The 19,969-nt window shown below is 48.9% G+C and overlaps 1 protein-coding gene across 1 annotated transcript; it reads right to left on the reverse strand.

Annotated features, from left to right (window-relative positions):
* Positions 1-1,758: 1,758 nt before the first annotated feature.
* On the reverse strand, positions 1,759-19,677 carry LOC121350615. Its single transcript, XM_041462068.1, has 23 exons — positions 19,540-19,677; positions 17,790-18,130; positions 17,279-17,408; positions 17,052-17,145; positions 16,020-16,170; positions 14,989-15,151; positions 14,175-14,300; positions 13,110-13,178; positions 12,149-12,271; positions 11,708-11,863; positions 11,046-11,099; positions 10,559-10,776; positions 9,797-9,944; positions 9,135-9,188; positions 8,621-8,838; positions 7,676-7,752; positions 7,422-7,532; positions 5,100-5,186; positions 4,254-4,361; positions 3,932-4,053; positions 3,568-3,690; positions 2,790-2,832; positions 1,759-2,651 (listed from the first exon to the last, which is right to left on the reverse strand). The coding sequence occupies exons 2-23, from the start codon at positions 17,962-17,964 to the stop codon at positions 2,574-2,576; spliced, it is 2,628 nt and encodes an 875-aa protein (XP_041318002.1). The 5' UTR covers positions 17,965-18,130; positions 19,540-19,677; the 3' UTR covers positions 1,759-2,573.
* Positions 19,678-19,969: the final 292 nt, after the last annotated feature.

Raw genomic sequence — 19,969 nt, forward strand, 5'->3', positions numbered from 1 at the left:
AAGGAGCGCTGGGCTCCCCGGGCTCTGCAATATTCACGAGCAGAGCCATCTGTTAACCTGGCATTTCCATAGGCCCGGGATTAAAGCCGGGATTTCCGGCTGGGAGAGCAGCTGGAAAAGTCCCCGTGATCCCAGGGGAGCTGGGCAGGGACGCAGCCCTGCTCCCAGAGCTGATTTAGGGACAGGGACAGGGACAAGGGGCTGGGGCAGGGAGCGGAGCACCAGGAGGGGCCGCGGGAGCTGGGAAGGGGCTCGGGGGGCTCAGGGGGGATTTTTGGCTCTGCCAAGTCCCCGACAGGAGGGGACAGCCGGGGAGGGACCAGGGACAGGAGAGGGAACAGCCCCAGGCTGGGCCAGGGGAGGCTCGGGGTGGAAATTCCTTCCAAGATCCCCAAATCCAGCCTTGGATGGATCCCTGCCTGCTCACTGCCCACACTGGCTCCTGTCCCCAGAGCTCCTGGGGATGTCCCTGCCCTGGGCAGCCCCTTCCAGCTCTTCCATCGAGGAATTTTCCCAAATATCCAACCCGGGGGAACCTGAGTTCCCTCTCCTCCTGTCCCTGTTCATGATTTCCAGGTGAAATTCACAATTTCCCAGGTGAAATTCACCACTTTCCATGGGAAATCCACAATTTTCCAGGTGAAATTCACCACTTTCCCAGGTGAAATTCACAGTTTTCCAGGTGAAATTCACCACCTTCCCAGGAGAAATTCACAATTTCCCAGGTGAAATCCCATTTTTGGTGCCGTCACTTCCTTGCAGCTCTGCTCCTTCCTTGGCAGCCCTGCTGAGCTGTGTGTGCTCCAGCACTGGGATGGGGCAGCTCCAGGGCCCCACTCCTGCTCCAAAAGCCACTTTTCCATTTTTAATGAGCTCTGTCCCTCTCCATTTGACCTGGAGCAGAGCTCAGCCTTCCTCCAGGACCACTCCAGGCCCAAAGGGAAGTGCAGAGCTCCAGAAAAGGTTTTTTTCCTCATCCATAAAAGAATAAATCATTACCTAAAGGATCCACAGGGCTGCTCCAAGGCATTAAAACGGAGCAGGGATCAATAATGGAGAAGGGTTTGCTCACAGGAATGATTTCCCAGATTTCCTGTGCCAAGAGGGAGAAATCCAAGCTGGAAGGGGACACAAAGCACCTGCCCAAAATCTGCTCCCACTCCCTCTCTGGGGTTCTGGGATGGAGGGATCTGGAGGAGACTCAGCCTGGCCCAGGCAAAAATTCAAACCTCAAAAAAAACCCAAAAAACCCAACCAAAAACCCAACACTCAAAGGAAAATCTTAACTCCAAAAAAGAAACCCTAAACCCTCAAAATCCCTCAACTTCCTAAAAAGCCCTAAACCTCCCCAAAACGCTCTCAACTTCAAAAAACCCCCACCCCCAACATCCTAAAAAAACCCAACCTCCCAAAATCCATCAACTTCCTAAAAATAACACAAATCCTTGCCAAAACCCTCACCTTCTTAAAAAATCAACCTCCCAAAAAAATCCAAAAACCCAATCCCTCAGCAAAATAAACCCAAAGAGGCAAAAAAAACCTCAAAGCAAAAAAAATTCCAACCTTCAAAAAACAAAACAAAACAAAAAAATCCAATAAAAAACTCCAATATAAATAACCCCAAAGAAACCAAAACCAGAAAAAAACCAAACCAAACCAAAACCCCAACCCCAAAACAAAATCCAACTCCAAAAATCCCACCCCAAACCAAGTAACCAGCCAAAAAAAACCACCCAAAATGTCAACGTAACACGGACAGTTTTAATGAACAAGGTGTCAGATTTCCACCCAGGTGCATTTTTTGGTGGGAACTTTGGGACAAGCAGAGCTGCAGAAGCCCCCAGACCCCTGTGGAAATGTGCAAAGTGCCCTTGGGCACACACTGAGGTTTTTTTCCTGCCTGCCCAGGGCACAGAGGGATCCCAAAAGGGCAGAGCCCAGCCCAGGCTCCAGAGTTCTTTCACCTGCCCAGGTCAGTGAACTCCAAATTCCACCCAGAATTAGGATTTGGGAAATGCACAGAGCCACCTGCACCAATCTAAATCTTATTTTCAGCAGAAAATAAAGGCCCAGCCTGAAAGCTGGATTATTTCCAAATAAAATCAGCTCTCCACTGCTCCACACTGGGGTTGTTTGAAGAAAGTAAAGCTCAGTTTTATCTTCCAGCCTCTTGGTTTAGAATGAAACCCAAAATCAGAGCTGTGCAAACAGCACTTGACCCCAAACTGCTGCAGAGGGAGTTCTCAGCTCCCTGTTTTCCAGGTTTAAGCTCTCAGCAGTTGACTCTTGCAAGGTTTGTGTCCCAACAGGAGGAAAAATTCGTTGCTGCTTGCTGCTCTATGCATGTTTCTGGAAACAATTCCAACCTGCTGCCTCTTCCAACAACTCCTGAATATGTGGAACTGCAAGAAATGCCCAAAATGTGGCTCTGCTCCCACTCCAGAGCCAGGGAAGTCAGTTTTTAGCTGACTCTTACTGGAGGTGACAACCAAAGCAAACCCAAGGAACTCTCCAGGAAGAGATTGGTTAAATGAAAAACCAACTGGAAAATATTCCTGAGGATTTGGTCCCAATCAGAGCTTCTGGAAAGCACTGACAAACTTGGAAACTTCCTGGTGAACTGTGGTGCCAAAGGGGAGCTGCCTCAACCCCTGGGAAGAGAGAAAAAAACCAGTTAATTCCCTTCAGGAATGGTTTTTTTAAATACAAAAACCATTTCAATATTTAATTGGTAAGGGGTATCATTGATCTGCTCTGCTGCTAAATCCTACAAATCCTGGGATACTCACTGACTCGTGGAAAAAGGTGCAGAGCTGCTTGGCCCAGGGACATCTGCAACAGAGAGAAATTCCCACTCAGTCCCTCCCAGCTGGCCACAGCTGCAGCCACTCCTGCCTCTGCATGACTCAAAAACCCACAGAAATTCAACAGTTTTCCAGATTTACAGGAGAATGATTGGGGGGAACCCCAGGATCTGCAGGTGGCCCTGGGGCAGTTCCCAGTGGGACAATCCAGGATTTATTTCAGGTGGCTCTGGGGTATTTTCTAGGGGGACAATGCCAGGATTTCAGGTGGCTCTAGGGCAGTTCCCAATGGAACAATCCCAGGATTTCAGGGGGCCCTGGGGCAGCTCCCATCCCAGGATTTCAGGTGGCCCTGGGGCAGTCCCAGGGGGACAATCCCAGGATTTCAGGGGATCCTGGGGCAGTCCCAGTGGGACAATCCCAGGATTTATTTCAGGGGGCCCTGGGGTATTTTCTAGGGGGACAATGCCAGGATTTCAGGTGGCTCTAGGGCAGTTCCCAATGGAACAATCCCAGGATTTCAGGGGGCCCTGGGGTATTTTCTAGGGGGACAATGCCAGGATTTCAGGTGGCTCTAGGGCAGTTCCCAATGGAACAATCCCAGGATTTCAGGGGGCCCTGGGGCAGCTCCCATCCCAGGATTTCAGGGGGCCCAGGAGCAGTCCCAGTGGGACAATCCCAGGATTTCAGGGGGCCCTGGGGCAGTCCCAGGGGGACAATCCCAGGATTTCAGGGGGCCCTGGAGCAGTCCCCACTCACTCACAGATGCAGGTTCTCTATGACCACGTTGAGGCTGAAGAGCCCCACAGATTGCATCCTCTTGTGTCTGCAGGTCAGGAAGAGGCACAGGAACTCCCCCACGTACTGGGGGCCAAGGTTCTGCCACCTGAACAACAAAAGCACAAGGGCTGAGGCACTGGAAGTTCACTCAGGGAGCAGGAGCCAATTCCCACATCCACTGGAATCCCATCCAAAGCCAAGCCAGGCACCCCCAGGGATAAGGCTGCCCCTCTCTCCCAGCAAATCCCTGCTCCCCAGAACCATGCTGAGGGAATTTCACCCCAGCTGTGCACCCCTCATCATCCTCTGCTGCATTGCCAAGGCCCCCAGGGCAGGGCTGCACTCACACTCTCAGCACGGTGCCTTCCTCCCGACTCAGGTCCCTCAAAAGCAGGTTGGCAGTGCCACACAGGGTGTGCTCCTCACAGGAAAGCAGGTCCAGCAACAGCCTCAGAGCCCAGAAGTTTTTCTAACATGAGACAAAATATGATTTAACCTCAGTGCTAATCGTTCATTAGAATAAATAAATAAAAGAAAAAAAGAATAAAGATCAAACGAAGTCAAATTAAACGCGGCTAAAACTTTCAGGATGGTGTTTTCAACATCACAGAGATTTTAAACATGATTTGTTTTCATCTCTTAAAACAGGAATCAGTTTCTAGGACTCACCCCAAAAGCCAGGACTATCTCTAAGAAGGAAGTCAAGTGGGGAAGGTCACAACAAAGCATCTGCTGCACTGCTTGCACTGCCAGGATGAGAGAAGCCTCGTGGTGCAGCTACACAAGATACAGAAACAAGGAAAGAAATGGATTTAACAGCTGCTTTCCCTTTATTTATCCACTCAGACCAGCACTGAGTTATGCCAGTTCAGCCAGAGAGTTTGGAGGGCACACAACAAATCCACAAGAACCTTATCAAGAGTTAAAAGCAGGGATTTTATTTCTGGTGCTCTCAAAGTGCTCACATAAAAGTGAAATCTCACACAGGAGCAGAAATAGGGACTCAAAGGGGAAAAAATCCAGCTCAGGAGTCACACCTTTGGAGAATAAACTGAAATTTCCTCCAAAAAAAGTCAAAAAAGAGTAAGGCAGCCCCTTAGATGGCTGCATTGAATATGAATGCTTTTCCTGCTACCTTCAAACAAGTTCCACATACCTGAAACCCTTAATTTAAAAGAAATTTAAAACTTCTGGGCAATTCTGAGTTTTGAGAAGCCCCAGTGTCCTGTCTGAGCCAAACCCTGGGAGAAGTTAGGACACAATCAATTATTCCCAGCACTCCTCCTTTATAAATCCATCAATTTGGACAAGGATAAAGATTTCTCCTGGCCTGAAGATGTGCAGGGCAGAAGAGACCCTCAGTTCTCTACCTCCGTATCTGCTCCAGAATTCAGACTGTGCTAATCTTAAGTTAATCACCCCCAAAAAAATCTTCCAGGCCTCTCTTGAAAGCTTTTCTTAATAACCCAACATTTTTCACTGCTGGGGAGAAATTCCTTTGTTGTCATCACTCACCTGACCAGAGAAAATAGCAGATGGTAAAGAGACATTAACTCCAGACTTGAGATCCTCCAGGAAGTTGCCACTGGCTGCCAGCACATTCTGCAAGGGGACAGAGAGGGACATGGATGGCAGATCCTCCTCAGACAAACCTCAAACCAGAAATGGGGGTTTAATGTGCTTTTCAGTGACTTCTTCAGCATTTCTGCAGAGGATGGTGCCTGTTCCACACCACACTCAAGGGGAATTGAGGCTCTGCAGCACCAACCAAACCCTATCAAAAACTCTTCATTTCTGTAGGGCTGAGATGGAAAAATCACCACAGTCCAAGCCCTGCCATGGCAGGGACACCTGCAGAGGATGGTGCCTGTTCCACACCACACTCAAGGGGAATTGAGGCTCTGCAGCACCAACCAAACCCTATCAAAAACTCTTCATTTCTGCAGAGGATGGTGCCTGTTCCACACCACACTCAAGGGGAATTGAGGCTCTGCAGCACCAACCAAACCCTATCAAAAACTCTTCATTTCTGTAGGGCTGAGATGGAAAAATCACCACAGTCCAAGCCCTGCCATGGCAGGGACACTTCCACTGTCCCAGGGTGCTCCAAGCCCTGTTCCAGCTGGCCCTGGGCACTGTCAGGGATCCAGGGGCAGCCCCAGCTGCTCTGGGCACCTGTGCCAGGGCCTGCCCACCCTCCCAGCCAGGAATTCCTTCCCCATCTCCCATCTGGCTCTGCCCTCTGGCAGTGGGAAGCCATTCCCCCTGTCCAGGTCCTTTCTGGTCTGATCCATCTCACCATGAGCAGAACCAGAACCAGTGCCAGGCCCTGAGCTGGGAGCAGAATGAACCCATTTCCTGCTGCCTTCAACATTCTGAACCCCCACACCCTGCAGAGCCACCCTGGCACAGGAGCACCAGACGAGGCACTGGAAGTTCACTCTGGCATCTGGGAGAAAGAGCAATTCCCACATCCAAAGGAATCTTGTCCAAAGCCAAGCCAGGAGATTCTCCCAGCTCCCAGCACTGTTTGGTACCTCTTGGAAGCCAAGGGGGGGCTCTACCAGGGGTAAGGGAAGCAGGTGCCCCCTCTTTTCCAAAATATTGCTGCTCCCCAAAATCGTGATGAAGGAACTCCAACATTTGGCCTAAAAAACAACAGAACATTTGTGTTACAAAGTGAAATCTGGGCAGAGGGGTGAATTATTCAGAGGAAAAAAGGGGTCAGAGTAAATCTTGCCCTCTCAAGGAGTGGGAACAGGAGAGAAGAGGGAATTTTGGCCTCACTCACATTCCTGCAGAGTGCCTTGCTGCTGTAGAGCAATTTGAGTGCCTGCTTAATTAGCACAGTGTTCCTCAGGGGAGAGCCTGCAGGGATGGAAATGAAAAGAATCAAACCCAGATCCTACACACCCCAGATGACTCCAGAGCAGGAACACCACCAGGATGCTCACTTGGTTCCAGACCTGCTGCTGCAGAGCCAGCAAGTGTCTCCAGCTGTTCTGCACAGGTTTGTGGTGGAACAGAAAAACATCAGCTACAAACCAGAGCTCTGGAAAGCTGCAAAGTCTGGACACAATCCAGGCTGAGCCAGGTGATCCCAGAGGAAGTGTCTGCTGTGGACATCACACCACACTGAGGGATCTCACACTTCCAAGAATTCTGCCAGTAGGGAACAACTCCCAAATAAATCTCTTGTGGCAGAAGACACCCTGAGAAGTGACAAAGCCCAGGACAGATGATGGCAATTATCAGAGGCTGAGCTCGTGATTCTGATGATGAAACATTTCCCATCAGGAGGTTTTCTCCTCAAGGTCATGGCTGAGACATACAGCCAAGTCCCCCACTGACAGTGGAGATCCAAGCCCTGCCATGGCAGGGACACCTCCCACTGTCCCAGGGTGCTCCAAGCCCTGTTCCAGCTGGCCCTGGGCACTGTCAGGGATCCAGGGGCAGCCCCAGCTGCTCTGGGCACCTGTGCCAGGGCCTGCCCACCCTCCCAGCCAGGAATTCCTTCCCCATCTCCCATCTGGCTCTGCCCTCTGGCAGTGGGAAGCCATTCCCCCTGTCCAGGTCCTTTCTGGTCTGATCCATCTCACCATGAGCAGAACCAGAACCAGTGCCAGGCCCTGAGCTGGGAGCAGAATGAACCCATTTCCTGCTGCCTTCAACATTCTGAACCCCCACACCCTGCAGAGCCACCCTGGCACAGGAGCACCAGACGAGGCACTGGAAGTTCACTCTGGCATCTGGGAGAAAGAGCAATTCCCACATCCAAAGGAATCTTGTCCAAAGCCAAGCCAGGAGATTCTCCCAGCTCCCAGCACTGTTTGGTACCTCTTGGAAGCCAAGGGGGGGCTCTACCAGGGGTAAGGGAAGCAGGTGCCCCCTCTTTTCCAAAATATTGCTGCTCCCCAAAATCGTGATGAAGGAACTCCAACATTTGGCCTAAAAAACAACAGAACATTTGTGTTACAAAGTGAAATCTGGGCAGAGGGGTGAATTATTCAGAGGAAAAAAGGGGTCAGAATAAATCTTGCCCTCTCAAGGAGTGGGAACAGGAGAGAAGAGGGAATTCTGGCCTCACTCACATTCCTGCAGAGTGCCTTGCTGCTGTAGAGCAATTTGAGTGCCTGCTTAATTAGCACAGTGTTCCTCAGGGGAGAGCCTGCAGGGATGGAAATGAAAAGAATCAAACCCAGATCCTACACACCCCAGATGACTCCAGAGCAGGAACACCACCAGGATGCTCACTTGGTTCCAGACCTGCTGCTGCAGAGCCAGCAAGTGTCTCCAGCTGTTCTGCACAGGTTTGTGGTGGAACAGAAAAACATCAGCTACAAACCAGAGCTCTGGAAAGCTGCAAAGTCTGGACACAATCCAGGCTGAGCCAGGTGATCCCAGAGGAAGTGTCTGCTGTGGACATCACACCACACTGAGGGATCTCACACTTCCAAGAATTCTGCCAGTAGGGAACAACTCCCAAATAAATCTCTTGTGGCAGAAGACACCCTGAGAAGTGACAAAGCCCAGGACAGATGATGGCAATTATCAGAGGCTGAGCTCGTGATTCTGATGATGAAACATTTCCCATCAGGAGGTTTTCTCCTCAAGGTCATGGCTGAGACATACAGCCAAGTCCCCCACTGACAGTGGAGATGCTGGGAGGGAATGAAGGGCTTTGGATTTTCTTTGAATAGCTCCTCTTGCTTTGCTTTCAGCAGACAATGAGCTGACAAAATGAGTGTTGTAAGTGAAGTGAATAAATCCAAGCTCCAGTACAGTCATCCTTCCTGCCTGCTGTTTTCATGGTTTGGGTTGGAAAGAACCTCAAAGCCCATCCAGTTCCAACCCAACACCTCCCTCTATCCCAGGGTGCTCCAAGCCCTGTCCAACCTGCCTGGGACACTTCCAGGGATGCAGGGGCCTCCCCACCCTCACCCAATTCCCAGCTGGGCTCAGGATGTCACTCCTCTGACTGCCAGTGAAGACCTGGAATGAAATTCCCAGTGAAGGAAGGAAGAAGTGACACTTGCCAGCTGTAACCCACGGCCCTGTGTCCAGCATGTCATTCCCAGAGGGAACACAGCCTGTCCTGAAGATCTTGAGGTAGACCTTGAACTGGCAGGGAGTGATCCTGCAGGCAGAGCAGCAGGCCAGGCTGTTCACAGGGAACAGCAGGGAGTGGGCAGCATCCAGGAAATTCCCAGTTTTGCACAGGTAGAAAGGGATCAGATCCCGAAGGTCTCGGAGCCTGGCAAGAGGAAATGAAGGTTTGGCTTTCATTTGGATGAGGTTTTGGTAGGATTTGGGAGAGATCTACTTGTGCTTGACCATTACAGAAGGGAGGGAAGAGAGGGGAAAATGAACAAGGGAGGAAAAAGAAGGGGAAAAGGAAAGGGAGGAAAAAGAAGGGGAAAAGGAAAGGGAGGAAAAAGAAGGGGAAAAGGAAAGGGGGGAAAGAGAGGGGGAAAAGGAAGGGAGGGAAAATGAAGGGGAAAAGGAAATGGAGGAAAGAGAGGGAAAAGGAAAAGGGGGAAAGCCATTTACCTTTGGTTTTCATTGCATTTCACAGCTCTCAGGTACCGAACAACTTCCCTGTACCTGGGGAGAAAAGAACAAGGTGAGAAGGAAGGGGAAGGAAGTGCAGAACTGTGCACAGGGCAAACATTTCCTACAGTGAAAGAAGCAAACCAGGAGAGCTTCCCACGCAGGAGACATTGCACAGCAGGACAAAAATACAGCTGGAAATAAATTCCTAGAGGTTATTCCCAGATTATCTCAGCTCTGGCAAAATAAAAGCAGAGGTTGCCTTGCAGCTGAATTCTTTAAGTGGACTGGATTCTTTGGAATATTGGATTTTCTGGAGGACAGCCCTCTGAAGACCCAGAACAGACTCTTCTGGCTGCCTTCCACTTGCCAGGCTTTGACAAAGAGGAATTTCTTGGAAAATCAACATGTAAAACCTGCAGAGTTTATGGAGACACAGAAATGAGCCACTCCAGCAATCTTTTTTTGGTCCTGAGGCATTCAAAGGGCTTTGAGAAACTTTAAAAAACTTCTGGCCTTGTTGAGAAGAAAAAAAAAAACCAAAAAAAAACTTACCAAAGGAAGTTTGTTTTGTGTTTCCCCGTTATACCAAATACAGGAGTTTGAAGCAGTCAAAATATAAGAATTGAGTTCACAAAGTGAAAAAGCCAAACCAATCTCACTTCTTTTTCTCCAGCAGTTTCTCCACTCGAGCCTCCACGACAGGGAGTGCTTCCCACAGGTACGTTTTCCTTCCTTTCTGTCTCCTCTGCCCAGTGATGTTCTGGCCTTTTAAAACTGTGGTCAGTATGATCCCAGAGGAAGTGTCTGCTGTGGACATCACACCCCACTGAGGGATCTCACACTTTCAAGAATTCTGCCAGTAGGGAACAACTCCCAAATAAATCTTTTGTGGCAGAAGACACCCTGAGAAGTGACAAAGCCCAGGACAGATGATGGCAATTATCAGAGGCTGAGCTCGTGATTCTGATGATGAAACATTTCCCATCAGGAGGTTTTCTCCTCAAGGTCATGGCTGAGACATAAAGCCAAGTCCCCCACTGACAGTGGAGATGCTGGGAGGGAATGAAGGGCTTTGGATTTTCTTTGAATAGCTCCTCTTGCTTTGCTTTCAGCAGACAATGAGCTGACAAAATGAGTGTTGTAAGTGAAGTGAATAAATCCATGCTCCATCATCCTTCCTGCCTGCTGTTTTCATGGTTTGGGTTGGAAAGAACCTCAAAGCCCATCCAGTTCCAACCCAACACCTCCCTCTATCCCAGGGTGCTCCAAGCCCTGTCCAACCTGCCTGGGACACTTCCAGGGATGCAGGGGCCTCCCCACCCTCACCCAATTCCCAGCTGGGCTCAGGATGTCACTCCTCTGACTGCCAGTGAAGACCTGGAATGAAATTCCCAGTGAAGGAAGGAAGAAGTGACACTTGCCAGCTGTAACCCACGGCCCTGTGTCCAGCATGTCATTCCCAGAGGGAACACAGCCTGTCCTGAAGATCTTGAGGTAGACCTTGAACTGGCAGGGAGTGATCCTGCAGGCAGAGCAGCAGGCCAGGCTGTTCACAGGGAACAGCAGGGAGTGGGCAGCATCCAGGAAATTCCCAGTTTTGCACAGGTAGAAAGGGATCAGATCCCGAAGGTCTCGGAGCCTGGCAAGAGGAAATGAAGGTTTGGCTTTCATTTGGATGAGGTTTTTGTAGGATTTGGGAGAGATCTACTTGTGCTTGACCATTACAGAAGGGAGGGAAGAGAGGGGAAAATGAACAAGGGAGGAAAAAGATGGGGAAAAGGAAAGGGAGGAAAAAGAAGGGGAAAAGGAAAGGGGGGAAAGAGAGGGGGAAAAGGAAGGGAGGGAAAATGAAGGGGAAAAGGAAATGGAGGAAAGAGAGGGAAAAGGAAAAGGGGGAAAGCCATTTACCTTTGGTTTTCATTGCATTTCACAGCTCTCAGGTACCGAACAACTTCCCTGTACCTGGGGAGAAAAGAACAAGGTGAGAAGGAAGGGGAAGGAAGTGCAGAACTGTGCACAGGGCAAACATTTCCTACAGTGAAAGAAGCAAACCAGGAGAGCTTCCCACGCAGGAGACATTGCACAGCAGGACAAAAATACAGCTGGAAATAAATTCCTAGAGGTTATTCCCAGATTATCTCAGCTCTGGCAAAATAAAAGCAGAGGTTGCCTTGCAGCTGAATTCTTTAAGTGGACTGGATTCTTTGGAATATTGGATTTTCTGGAGGACAGCCCTCTGAAGACCCAGAACAGACTCTTCTGGCTGCCTTCCACTTGCCAGGCTTTGACAAAGAGGAATTTCTTGGAAAATCAACATGTAAAACCTGCAGAGTTTATGGAGACACAGAAATGAGCCACTCCAGCAATCTTTTTTTGGTCCTGAGGCATTCAAAGGGCTTTGAGAAACTTTAAAAAACTTCTGGCCTTGTTGAGAAGAAAAAAAAAAACCAAAAAAAAACTTACCAAAGGAAGTTTGTTTTGTGTTTCCCCGTTATACCAAATACAGGAGTTTGAAGCAGTCAAAATATAAGAATTGAGTTCACAAAGTGAAAAAGCCAAACCAATCTCACTTCTTTTTCTCCAGCAGTTTCTCCACTCGAGCCTCCACGACAGGGAGTGCTTCCCACAGGTACGTTTTCCTTCCTTTCTGTCTCCTCTGCCCAGTGATGTTCTGGCCTTTTAAAACTGTGGTCAGTAACACGTGGTCCCAGGGCAAAACATTCAAGCTGGAAGGACAAAAATAAAATAATTTTTAACTGTGTTTTGGTGTACATCATTAATTAGCTCCTTTAATGGTTGAGAAGTTTGATTAATGAAACATTTTGGGGTTTAGAGCTCAGTTCTGAGGGAAAGGAAATAAATTTAGGGAGAACAGCTCAGTCATGGCATCAAACAGGGAAAGCAGCAAATACTGAAATATTCTTCTAAAATGGTCCCACTTTTATTATCAGGGAAAGAACATTCCACAGGCAATGGATCCAAAGTGAATACTCAGAGGCCCAAGAAGTCACCTGTTTGAGAAGGCATAGCAGTGGCAGGGAAGGGAGATGGACTGGAAAAACTCAACAAACTTGTCATACAGAAGTTTTGGGAAGTCACACAGCACCAGCATCCTCTGAAGTCGGGTTACGATCCTGTGATTTGAAAAGAAAAATAATTCAAAAAGGGTATTTTAAAATGAGGTGAGTTACTAACGAGTTGTGTTTTTTAAACATATGGGAAACTGCACAAGTTTGTGGTTTTTTTTTTTTTTTGTTTGGATCTGTATGTGAATTTCTGCTTTAAGTTTTGTAGTGAAGAATGGAATTATTATTGTGCTGTTATTTTTAAAACCAAGGTTCTGTGGGGTTTAAGCTTTAAAACAAAGATCTCCAAGGAATGTGTACAGCAAACACTTCAAACTGTGCTGGGCCTAAGCTCCTGGACCTTCCCTGCTACTGGAACCATTTCTGTATTAATTGATAAGTGGAGATAAAAAAGAAGAGTTTACTCTTCAAAATTTTGGCAGGGAGCTAAAGACAAACTTTTCCCTTTTTTGTTCCAAGTCAGAAATTTAAAAAATCAAGAAGAGCAATTTAAAATGAGAGCTGCTGAAGGATTTGGGTTGTACCTGTCATTAGTTCCAGAGAAGGTGAGAATATAGAACTGGGTTGGAAAGAATTGAATTCTTCACTCATCAACCTTCTGTGGCAGGTGAATTTGGGGGGAAAGGTGAAGGATAGAGCTAAAATGGGAAGTGAATTAAGCCAAGGGAGCTGGGTGTCCTCATTCTCCAGCCTCTGGGGCAGCTTCTCATGCTCCATCCCAGGGGAATCCTGCCAGGCTGTGCTGTGACCTCTCCCAGCCACTATTTACACCTTGGTGGAACAACCACAACCTGCCCTGGACTCCCACTGAACAGGGGATTTGTCACCTGAAACACATTTTAAAGGCCAGCAGAAAGTCTGCAGCCAGCAAGGAAACCAATCTTACCTTTGGAACAGAAATGGGACAGCAATCCTTAGGGAAGCAGTGTGGCCAAGGTTCTGACAGCTCCTGAGCCTGGAAAAAACCAACACTAATTAATGCCTGGCTCCCCTTCCTGCCTTTTCCCCTTCTTTGCGCTCAACTGTTGAGGAAAACACTTTTTAAGGAAAAATCTTGGAAGCTGGCATGCTGAAAAACATTCCTGCAAAGACTGAAACGTGTGCTGAAGTGCAAAAGACAGTGAAAAATTCCCAGGTAACAAATGCAGCCTGCTCCTTGCAAACCTGGATCATTCCTCAGCAGGAACTGCAAGGGAGCTGCTGCTTCAAACCAATCCAGAAATCATTTCCTTCTCTTTTACCATAACCCCTGAATTCAAACCCCAAAATGTTCTGGTTCCACAAAGCTCCTTGTGCTGTTGAGAAGTGTTTTGCTGAGTTGCTGAGTGTAACTTCGAAGTTCTAAGCTCGGTTAAATGCTGTTAAAGTGTTATTCCCCTTAAATCCTTAAGGTTAAGTTTTAAACTAAGCTTAAGCTAGGTGTAAGTGCTGTTTCTTTGTTGAATTGTTAAGCTTAAGGTATAATTTAAAGCACTATTAAGTGGGAGTGCTGTTAAGCTTTTAAGGCCGAGATCCTTTTCATTTTGCTGTTCCTTTTGTCCCACACTGCCCTCGGTGGTTCTCGGTTCGTTTCCTTTTCTGAATGCCTGGATTATGTTGGCTTCTGTTGTTGCTTGTTTTCCTTTCTTGTGCCTAAACTCTCCTGTAAGCACTGGAGCAAATCTTGCCAACCAACTTTGTTGTTTAATATTAAATCTGGCTTTCCCTTGGCAGGGATTTTTAAGTCATCTCAAACTCTCATTCCTGCTTAACTTTTCCCTCTCACATCCAACCTCTTCTTTTCCCCCAAATCCCTCCTGCCCCAAATCCCACTGGTCCTTCAGTGTGTTCATCTTTCTCTTGCTGTGCTGCAGCCCGGGCTGGGATTGTTACACTTTCCTCACCCCTAACAAACAAACCCCCAGGATTCTCTCACTAATTCCCCTCCCACTCTGTGTGGCCAGGTACTTACAGAGCAGGGTCTTTGTGCAGAGCAATCTGTTTGGCTGCTCCCAGCAGCATGACAGCAGCAGCTTTGGGGCTTTCTTGTTCTGCCCGATTTAAAAATCTTGTTACCAGCTCGAAAACATCGCAATACCTGAGAAAGTCAAGTGGGCTGTAAGATCAAGGGTCTGCAACAACTGACTTCCTAAACAAGTGGTAACAGTGGCCATCCCACAGTTTGAGAGCAATCAAGAGCCCGGCCTTGCCTTCAGAGGATCTCCAGCACACTGAGGAGGTGCTGGCACAACCAACACTTGGGGTCTTTTGAAGGTTTGTTATACAGTGAAAAGGTGAAACTCATTCGAAGAAAGAAATTAGTAAAAATATCCCAGAATGGTTTGGGTTGGAAGGAAAAGGAACCTTAAATTCCAATCCCAACACCTTCCACTGTCTCAGGATGCTCCAAGCCCTGTCCAGCCTGGCCCTGGGCACTGCCAGGGATCCAGGGGCAGCCACAGCTCCTCTGGGAATCTGTGCCAGGGCCTTCCCACCCTCCCAGGGAAGGATTCCTTCCCAATATTCCACCTACAGCCAGCCCAAATCCCAGGCCTTAGGTTCCCACTTCCCCAGGTTATAATAATCAGAGATCCTCAGGTGTCCTGCACAGCACAGTTAAAGACACATTTAAGAGGGGTTTTAAACTACAGCCAAATGCAATTTATCTTGCTGACCCTGTAAGTTCTCTCCCCTCTATTTTTGCTGTCTCAGGTACCACAGTTTTGATTACAACTCATCAAATAAATCAAAGCTGCCCTGACAAACCCAAATCTGTTGTCACTTACTTGTACACGACCTCCATGTTCCGTGAGCTGCAGAGATTGCACTGCCCCGGGGGCAATTTTGGCTGGCAGCAGCATTCATGTCGTGGGGAACAGATCCTTTCTCCTGTCAGGTATTTGTTATAGGCTACAGAAAGATCCCTGATGAATTTTTCTAGGAGATCTCCTAAGAGACAAGACAAAAAAAAATTGCACAATGAGTTTTGCATGTTTTTTTTCAAAATCAAAAACGAAAGCTCCCCATGTGAAATTATTTAGGAAATTGTTTGCATCCAGTTTTATTGGTCAGGAATGCTTTGTTGCTTACAGAAGGGAAATTTAGGTGGGATACTGGGAAGGAGTTATTCCCTAGAAGGGTGGGGAGGCCCTGGCACGGGGTGCCCAGAGAAGCTGTGGCTGCCCTGAAGTGTCCAAGGCCAGGCTGGATGGGGTTTGGAGCACCCTGGGATAGTGGGAGGTGTCCCTGCCCAAGGAAAAGGGCTGGAATGAGATCATCTTCCAGCTCCATTCCACCCCAAACCATTCTATGACCCTCCCAGACGGAGGAAAACAGGAATCTGCACCTGCAAACCCTGGTCCAAGCATGGAAAAAGAAAGCAGGCACAGCAATTTATTCCTTAAAAACTCCCCAAGGATTGGAGTGGAGCAGCCAAGCTGCTCCCCAGGGCAGGGCCTGAGCAGCCCCAGATTCTGGGGACAGAGCCGCCTGGACAGGGCCTGAGCAGCCCAAGATTTTGGGGACAGAGCAGCCAGGGCAGAGCCTGAGCAGATCCCTGGGGACAGAGCACTCAGGACAGGGCCTGAGCAGGTCCCTGGGGACAGAGCACTCAGGACAGGGCCTGAGCAGGTCCCTGAGGGGACAGAGGACAGGACCTGAGCAGCCGCAGGACTTTGGAGACAGAGCACTCAGGGCAGAGCCTGAGCAGGTCCCTGGGGACAGAGCACTCAGGACAGGGCCTGAGCAGGTCCCTGAGGGGACAGAGGACACAGGACAGGACCTGAGCAGCCCCAGGTCGCTGGGACAGAGCACCCACCCCCGTGCCGCAGCTCTGTGTCCAGCTCCAGCAGCTCCAGGTTGAAGGTGGCCAGGACTCCAGCCAGGGCAAAGTTCCTCTGTGCCTTCCAGAAGTTGCTCTTGTTGTGGGCATTGCAGTGGCACAGAGAAGGGACTGTCCAGAGCTGGCACTGTGTCAGAAAATACAAAACAGGGAGAGGTTGCTGGATTTTTGTGTTTTCCCCTCAGCACTGAGTGAGGGGCTCCAATTCCTTTTATCCTCCTTGCACCTGAGTAAATATTTTGACAGGCAGCAATTTGATATCATGGCAATAATTTCAAAGAAGTCCCTTATTGATTACCTGCATTGCTGGCACCCTCCCCAGTGGAAACTGGAAACAGAGCCCTGTCTTTGCATGTTCACCCCAACTTTGCCCACAGCTCCAAGTCTTCTGAAATTCACAAAAGGTCCAAGCAAATAAAGCATCCCACACAATTCCCTCCACTCCTAACTCCAGTGGGGACAGTCTAGAAAGCTGGCATTTCTCAATTCATTAAAAAATGTCTGATTTAGTAATCTGGTTTTATGAAATGCACTGTGTGCCCAAAGCAAACAGGACATATAAATAAATGTATGTTTACTCCAACAAATAAACCCCAACAGAACCACACTTTCAGTAGTTATGAGGAGCTGTTAATCAAATTTCCTGTATTATTCTTTTAAAGCCCTTAACTCTTTCCTGGGAGGGTAGAATCACTGACTCCTAATCTATCCTATTTCTTTGCCAGCTTTGATACAGGTACCTTGTTATTGTGCACTGCTTTATGTAACCTGCTTTGCTCTATCCTGTGCAATAAATAACTGTTAAAAGCCCTTTCTCTACTCCCTCCTGTCCATTCAATAAATAACTCATCTGATATTAGACCTGACCTTAAGAACTCGTGAGCCTGAGTGATTTAGGCACAGTCACCTGAGCAGAGCTGCTGCCAAAAATCTGAGCCTAAGGCAGGGCTTGGCTAAAGCTCCCATTTGATGCAGTTTTGTCTCCTGCAGGCTGTGCCCTGCCCTTACCTCAGCAGCCAGTTTGTCACAGATGTAGCAGTAGCACTGGTCACAAATATCTGCATTTTCCCCAAGGGGGAAGCAAGTATCACTCTCTCTCCTCCTGCAAGGTTGAAAACCAGAAGGTTAATTAGGAAAAATCACATCCTTACCCAGCTCTACTGCTGCCTGCAGCTGTTACAAAGGTAAATGTGGAGAAGGGGAGCCCAAAGGGGATTGCCCAGCCCTGGACATACTCAAAGGGGTGCGTGGTGCAGTCGTGTCGGGCGTGAGGCATCACGTTGGCTTGTTTGCAGTAGGTGACCACTAAATCCCCCTCCTCATCCACCAGCTCTTCTGATTTCTTCTCTTGCAGGGAAGACTTCTCTGCAGGAAAGAGAGCACGAGGTGTAAAGCAGCGTTAGAAATTAGTGAGGTTTACTTTTTGAACGCTTTGCAGCACATTTTTTTTTTTGGGGATCTGACAGAATGGCACACAAAACTTCCATGAACTACCAAACCAAATCAAAAAGGAGCCAGCTGACACTGAAAAAGCCCAGTCTGAGCTCAATTTGAAGTATTTGAAAACCACACAGCAGCAACCTTTGAAGCAGTGCCATCAAAGATATCCCAACAAATTGGGGATTTCCTCCTGGTTTTATTCACTTGTGCAGCACAAGGACAGAGTTCAAGCATAACACAGAATTAATTCATTTATTCCCCAAATCTTTCAGGGAACTCCAGCAGCAGCAAGGGAACAGCTCTTACCCTGTGGCTCTACAAACAGGACAGAACTCCCTTGGGTGCTCTCCCCTTCATCATCATCATCATCACTGATCAGGATTACGTTCTCCTCCTCCTCCACCTTTTCTGATGGCCACATGGCCACCAACTTCCAAACTGGAACCACCTGGCAGCCACCAGGGTAACACTGCCTGTCCATTTGTACTTTTAAGGTGTTTCCTTCAACAAGGGAAGAAAAAGACTCCTCTGAGGCCCAAATTCTTCTTCTCTTCTGGGTAAATTACACTAGAGACAGAGACGTTTCATCCTCAGTGCACTCAGCACCTCAAAACCCACTGGAGTTTCCATGCAGAGCTCAGAGACCCCTGAAAATAAGGAGAGAGAAAAAGAAGAAAAAACTTTAAAATAGGAGATGAGCTGTTCTTCTGGTGGGACTGGCTGTAGAATGAGGAGAAGGGGAATGAGTTCCCACTGACAGGGAAGGGTTAGAGGGGATTTTGGGACAAATCCTGGGAGGGTGGGGAGGCCCTGGCAAAGGTTCCCAGGGAAGCTGTGGCTGCTCCTGGATCCCTGGGAGTGCCCAAAGCCAGGCTGGATGTTCCTTGGAGCATCCTGATTGAGTGGAAGGTGTTCCTGCCCACGGCAAGTGGTGGGACTGGACTGGTGGAAATGATGAACATTAAATTTCGGGCCAATGGATGGGAATTGCTTTGGGTTTTGTGTGTATAAATCTGCAAGATGTCTAGCAAAAGCCATCTGTATATGGAATGTTTTCCATGGCACATCCTGACCAGAATAAAGTAAAGCCTGACTCTCTATCACTACGTAGTGCTGGAGGGGTTTTTTATCCTCCCTGAATTTTGCTGTTAAAGATCCTCCCATCCCAAATTGTTCCAGAATTCCACGACAACAACTCCTATTAACAACAATTCAGCTGTCCCTTAACCCAGCCACACCAGGAAAAACTGGAACAATGCTACTGCCTCTCTCCTTCCCCAAACTCCAGTATTCCCCACCTCAATTCCTTCCCAAACTCAAACATCTGCCACCTCATCCCCATTCCCAAACTCCAACATCCCCCATTTTACCCTATTCCCAAACCCCAACATCCCCATTCCCAAACTCTGATATCCCCCATTTCATTCCATTCCCAAACCCCAACATCCCCATTCCCAAACTCCGATATCCCCCATTTCACCCCATTCCCAAACTCCAACATCCCCCATTTCACCCCATTCCCAAACTCCAACATCCCCATTCCCAAACTCCAAGATTCCCCATTTCACTCTATTCTCAAACTCTGATATCTCCCACCTCACCCCATTCCCAAACCCCTACATCCCCCACCTCAACCCCATTCCCAAACTCCAATATCCCCCATTTCACCCCATACCCAAACTCTGATATCCCCCATTTCACCCCATTCCCAAATCCCAACATCCCCCATCTCACCCCATTCCCAAACTCCAACATCCCCCACCTCATCCCTCCCCACAAGTGACGGTGTTACGGCACCAGGGAGGGAAAAATCTCAGCACTGATTCCGAGGGAATTCCTCACTAACAAGAATCACTTAAGGAAAATCTAGGAAGGGTTTTAACTGAAGCAGAACTTGCCCACGGCAGGGGGGTGAATCTGGATGGTCTTTAAAGCAATTTCCTTTAATTTCCAGTCCTCTCCCCTCCCTCCGACACCCCCAACGCCTCACACGCCCCTCGCCCCCCCAGCCCCAACCGCCCCCTCCCAACAACCACACCGCACCCCCCCGACCAACCTCCCCCTAAGCAGCTCGGGTGCCCGCTCAGCCCTTCCAGCCGTGCCGTTCTGCCCGGGATTCCCGGCGTTTTCCCGGGATTCCCGGCGTTTGCTTTCCCGCTCCCGCCGCCCGCCACTCTTTCAAGGCCCGAGCGCTTCCGGGCCGGGCCCCGCGGCCGCTTCCGCCCTCACCGCGCCCCTGAGGGCTGCGGGGCGCAGCCATGTTTGCTGAGGGCACGGGCTGGGGGCTGCCACACGTGAAATAAAAACTCTTTCAGGGAAAAACGTTAAGTAAAACGCTTTATTCTCCGCGAAATCGGCGTCAGCGCAGCGCCCTGCGGGGCTGCCCGCTGTTGTCTCCGTGTCATGGTGTCCTCTGCACACCGAACAAGCTGTGCGGGAAATGCTGCTGGGATGAGCCAGTGTCCAGCGAGAGACACAGCATCCTG

Source organism: Pyrgilauda ruficollis, unplaced genomic scaffold, assembly GCF_017590135.1.
Source record: "Pyrgilauda ruficollis isolate IOZ18807 unplaced genomic scaffold, ASM1759013v1 scaffold16, whole genome shotgun sequence".
Taxonomy (NCBI): domain Eukaryota; kingdom Metazoa; phylum Chordata; class Aves; order Passeriformes; family Passeridae; genus Pyrgilauda; species Pyrgilauda ruficollis.

Excerpts from the sequence above, each read along its gene's own strand:
- LOC121350615 (XM_041462068.1), bottom strand. The coding sequence starts at position 17,964 with ATGGACAGGCAGTGTTACCCTGGTGGCTGCCAGGTGGTTCCAGTTTGG. Across the intron at positions 11,100-11,707 it reads AAACTGCTGGAGAAAAAGAA|GTACAGGGAAGTTGTTCGGT; the intron begins GTGAGATTGGTT and ends TTTTCTCCCCAG. Across the intron at positions 7,753-8,620 it reads AGGGCCGTGGGTTACAGCTG|GCTCTCCCCTGAGGAACACT; the intron begins GCAAGTGTCACT and ends CCATCCCTGCAG.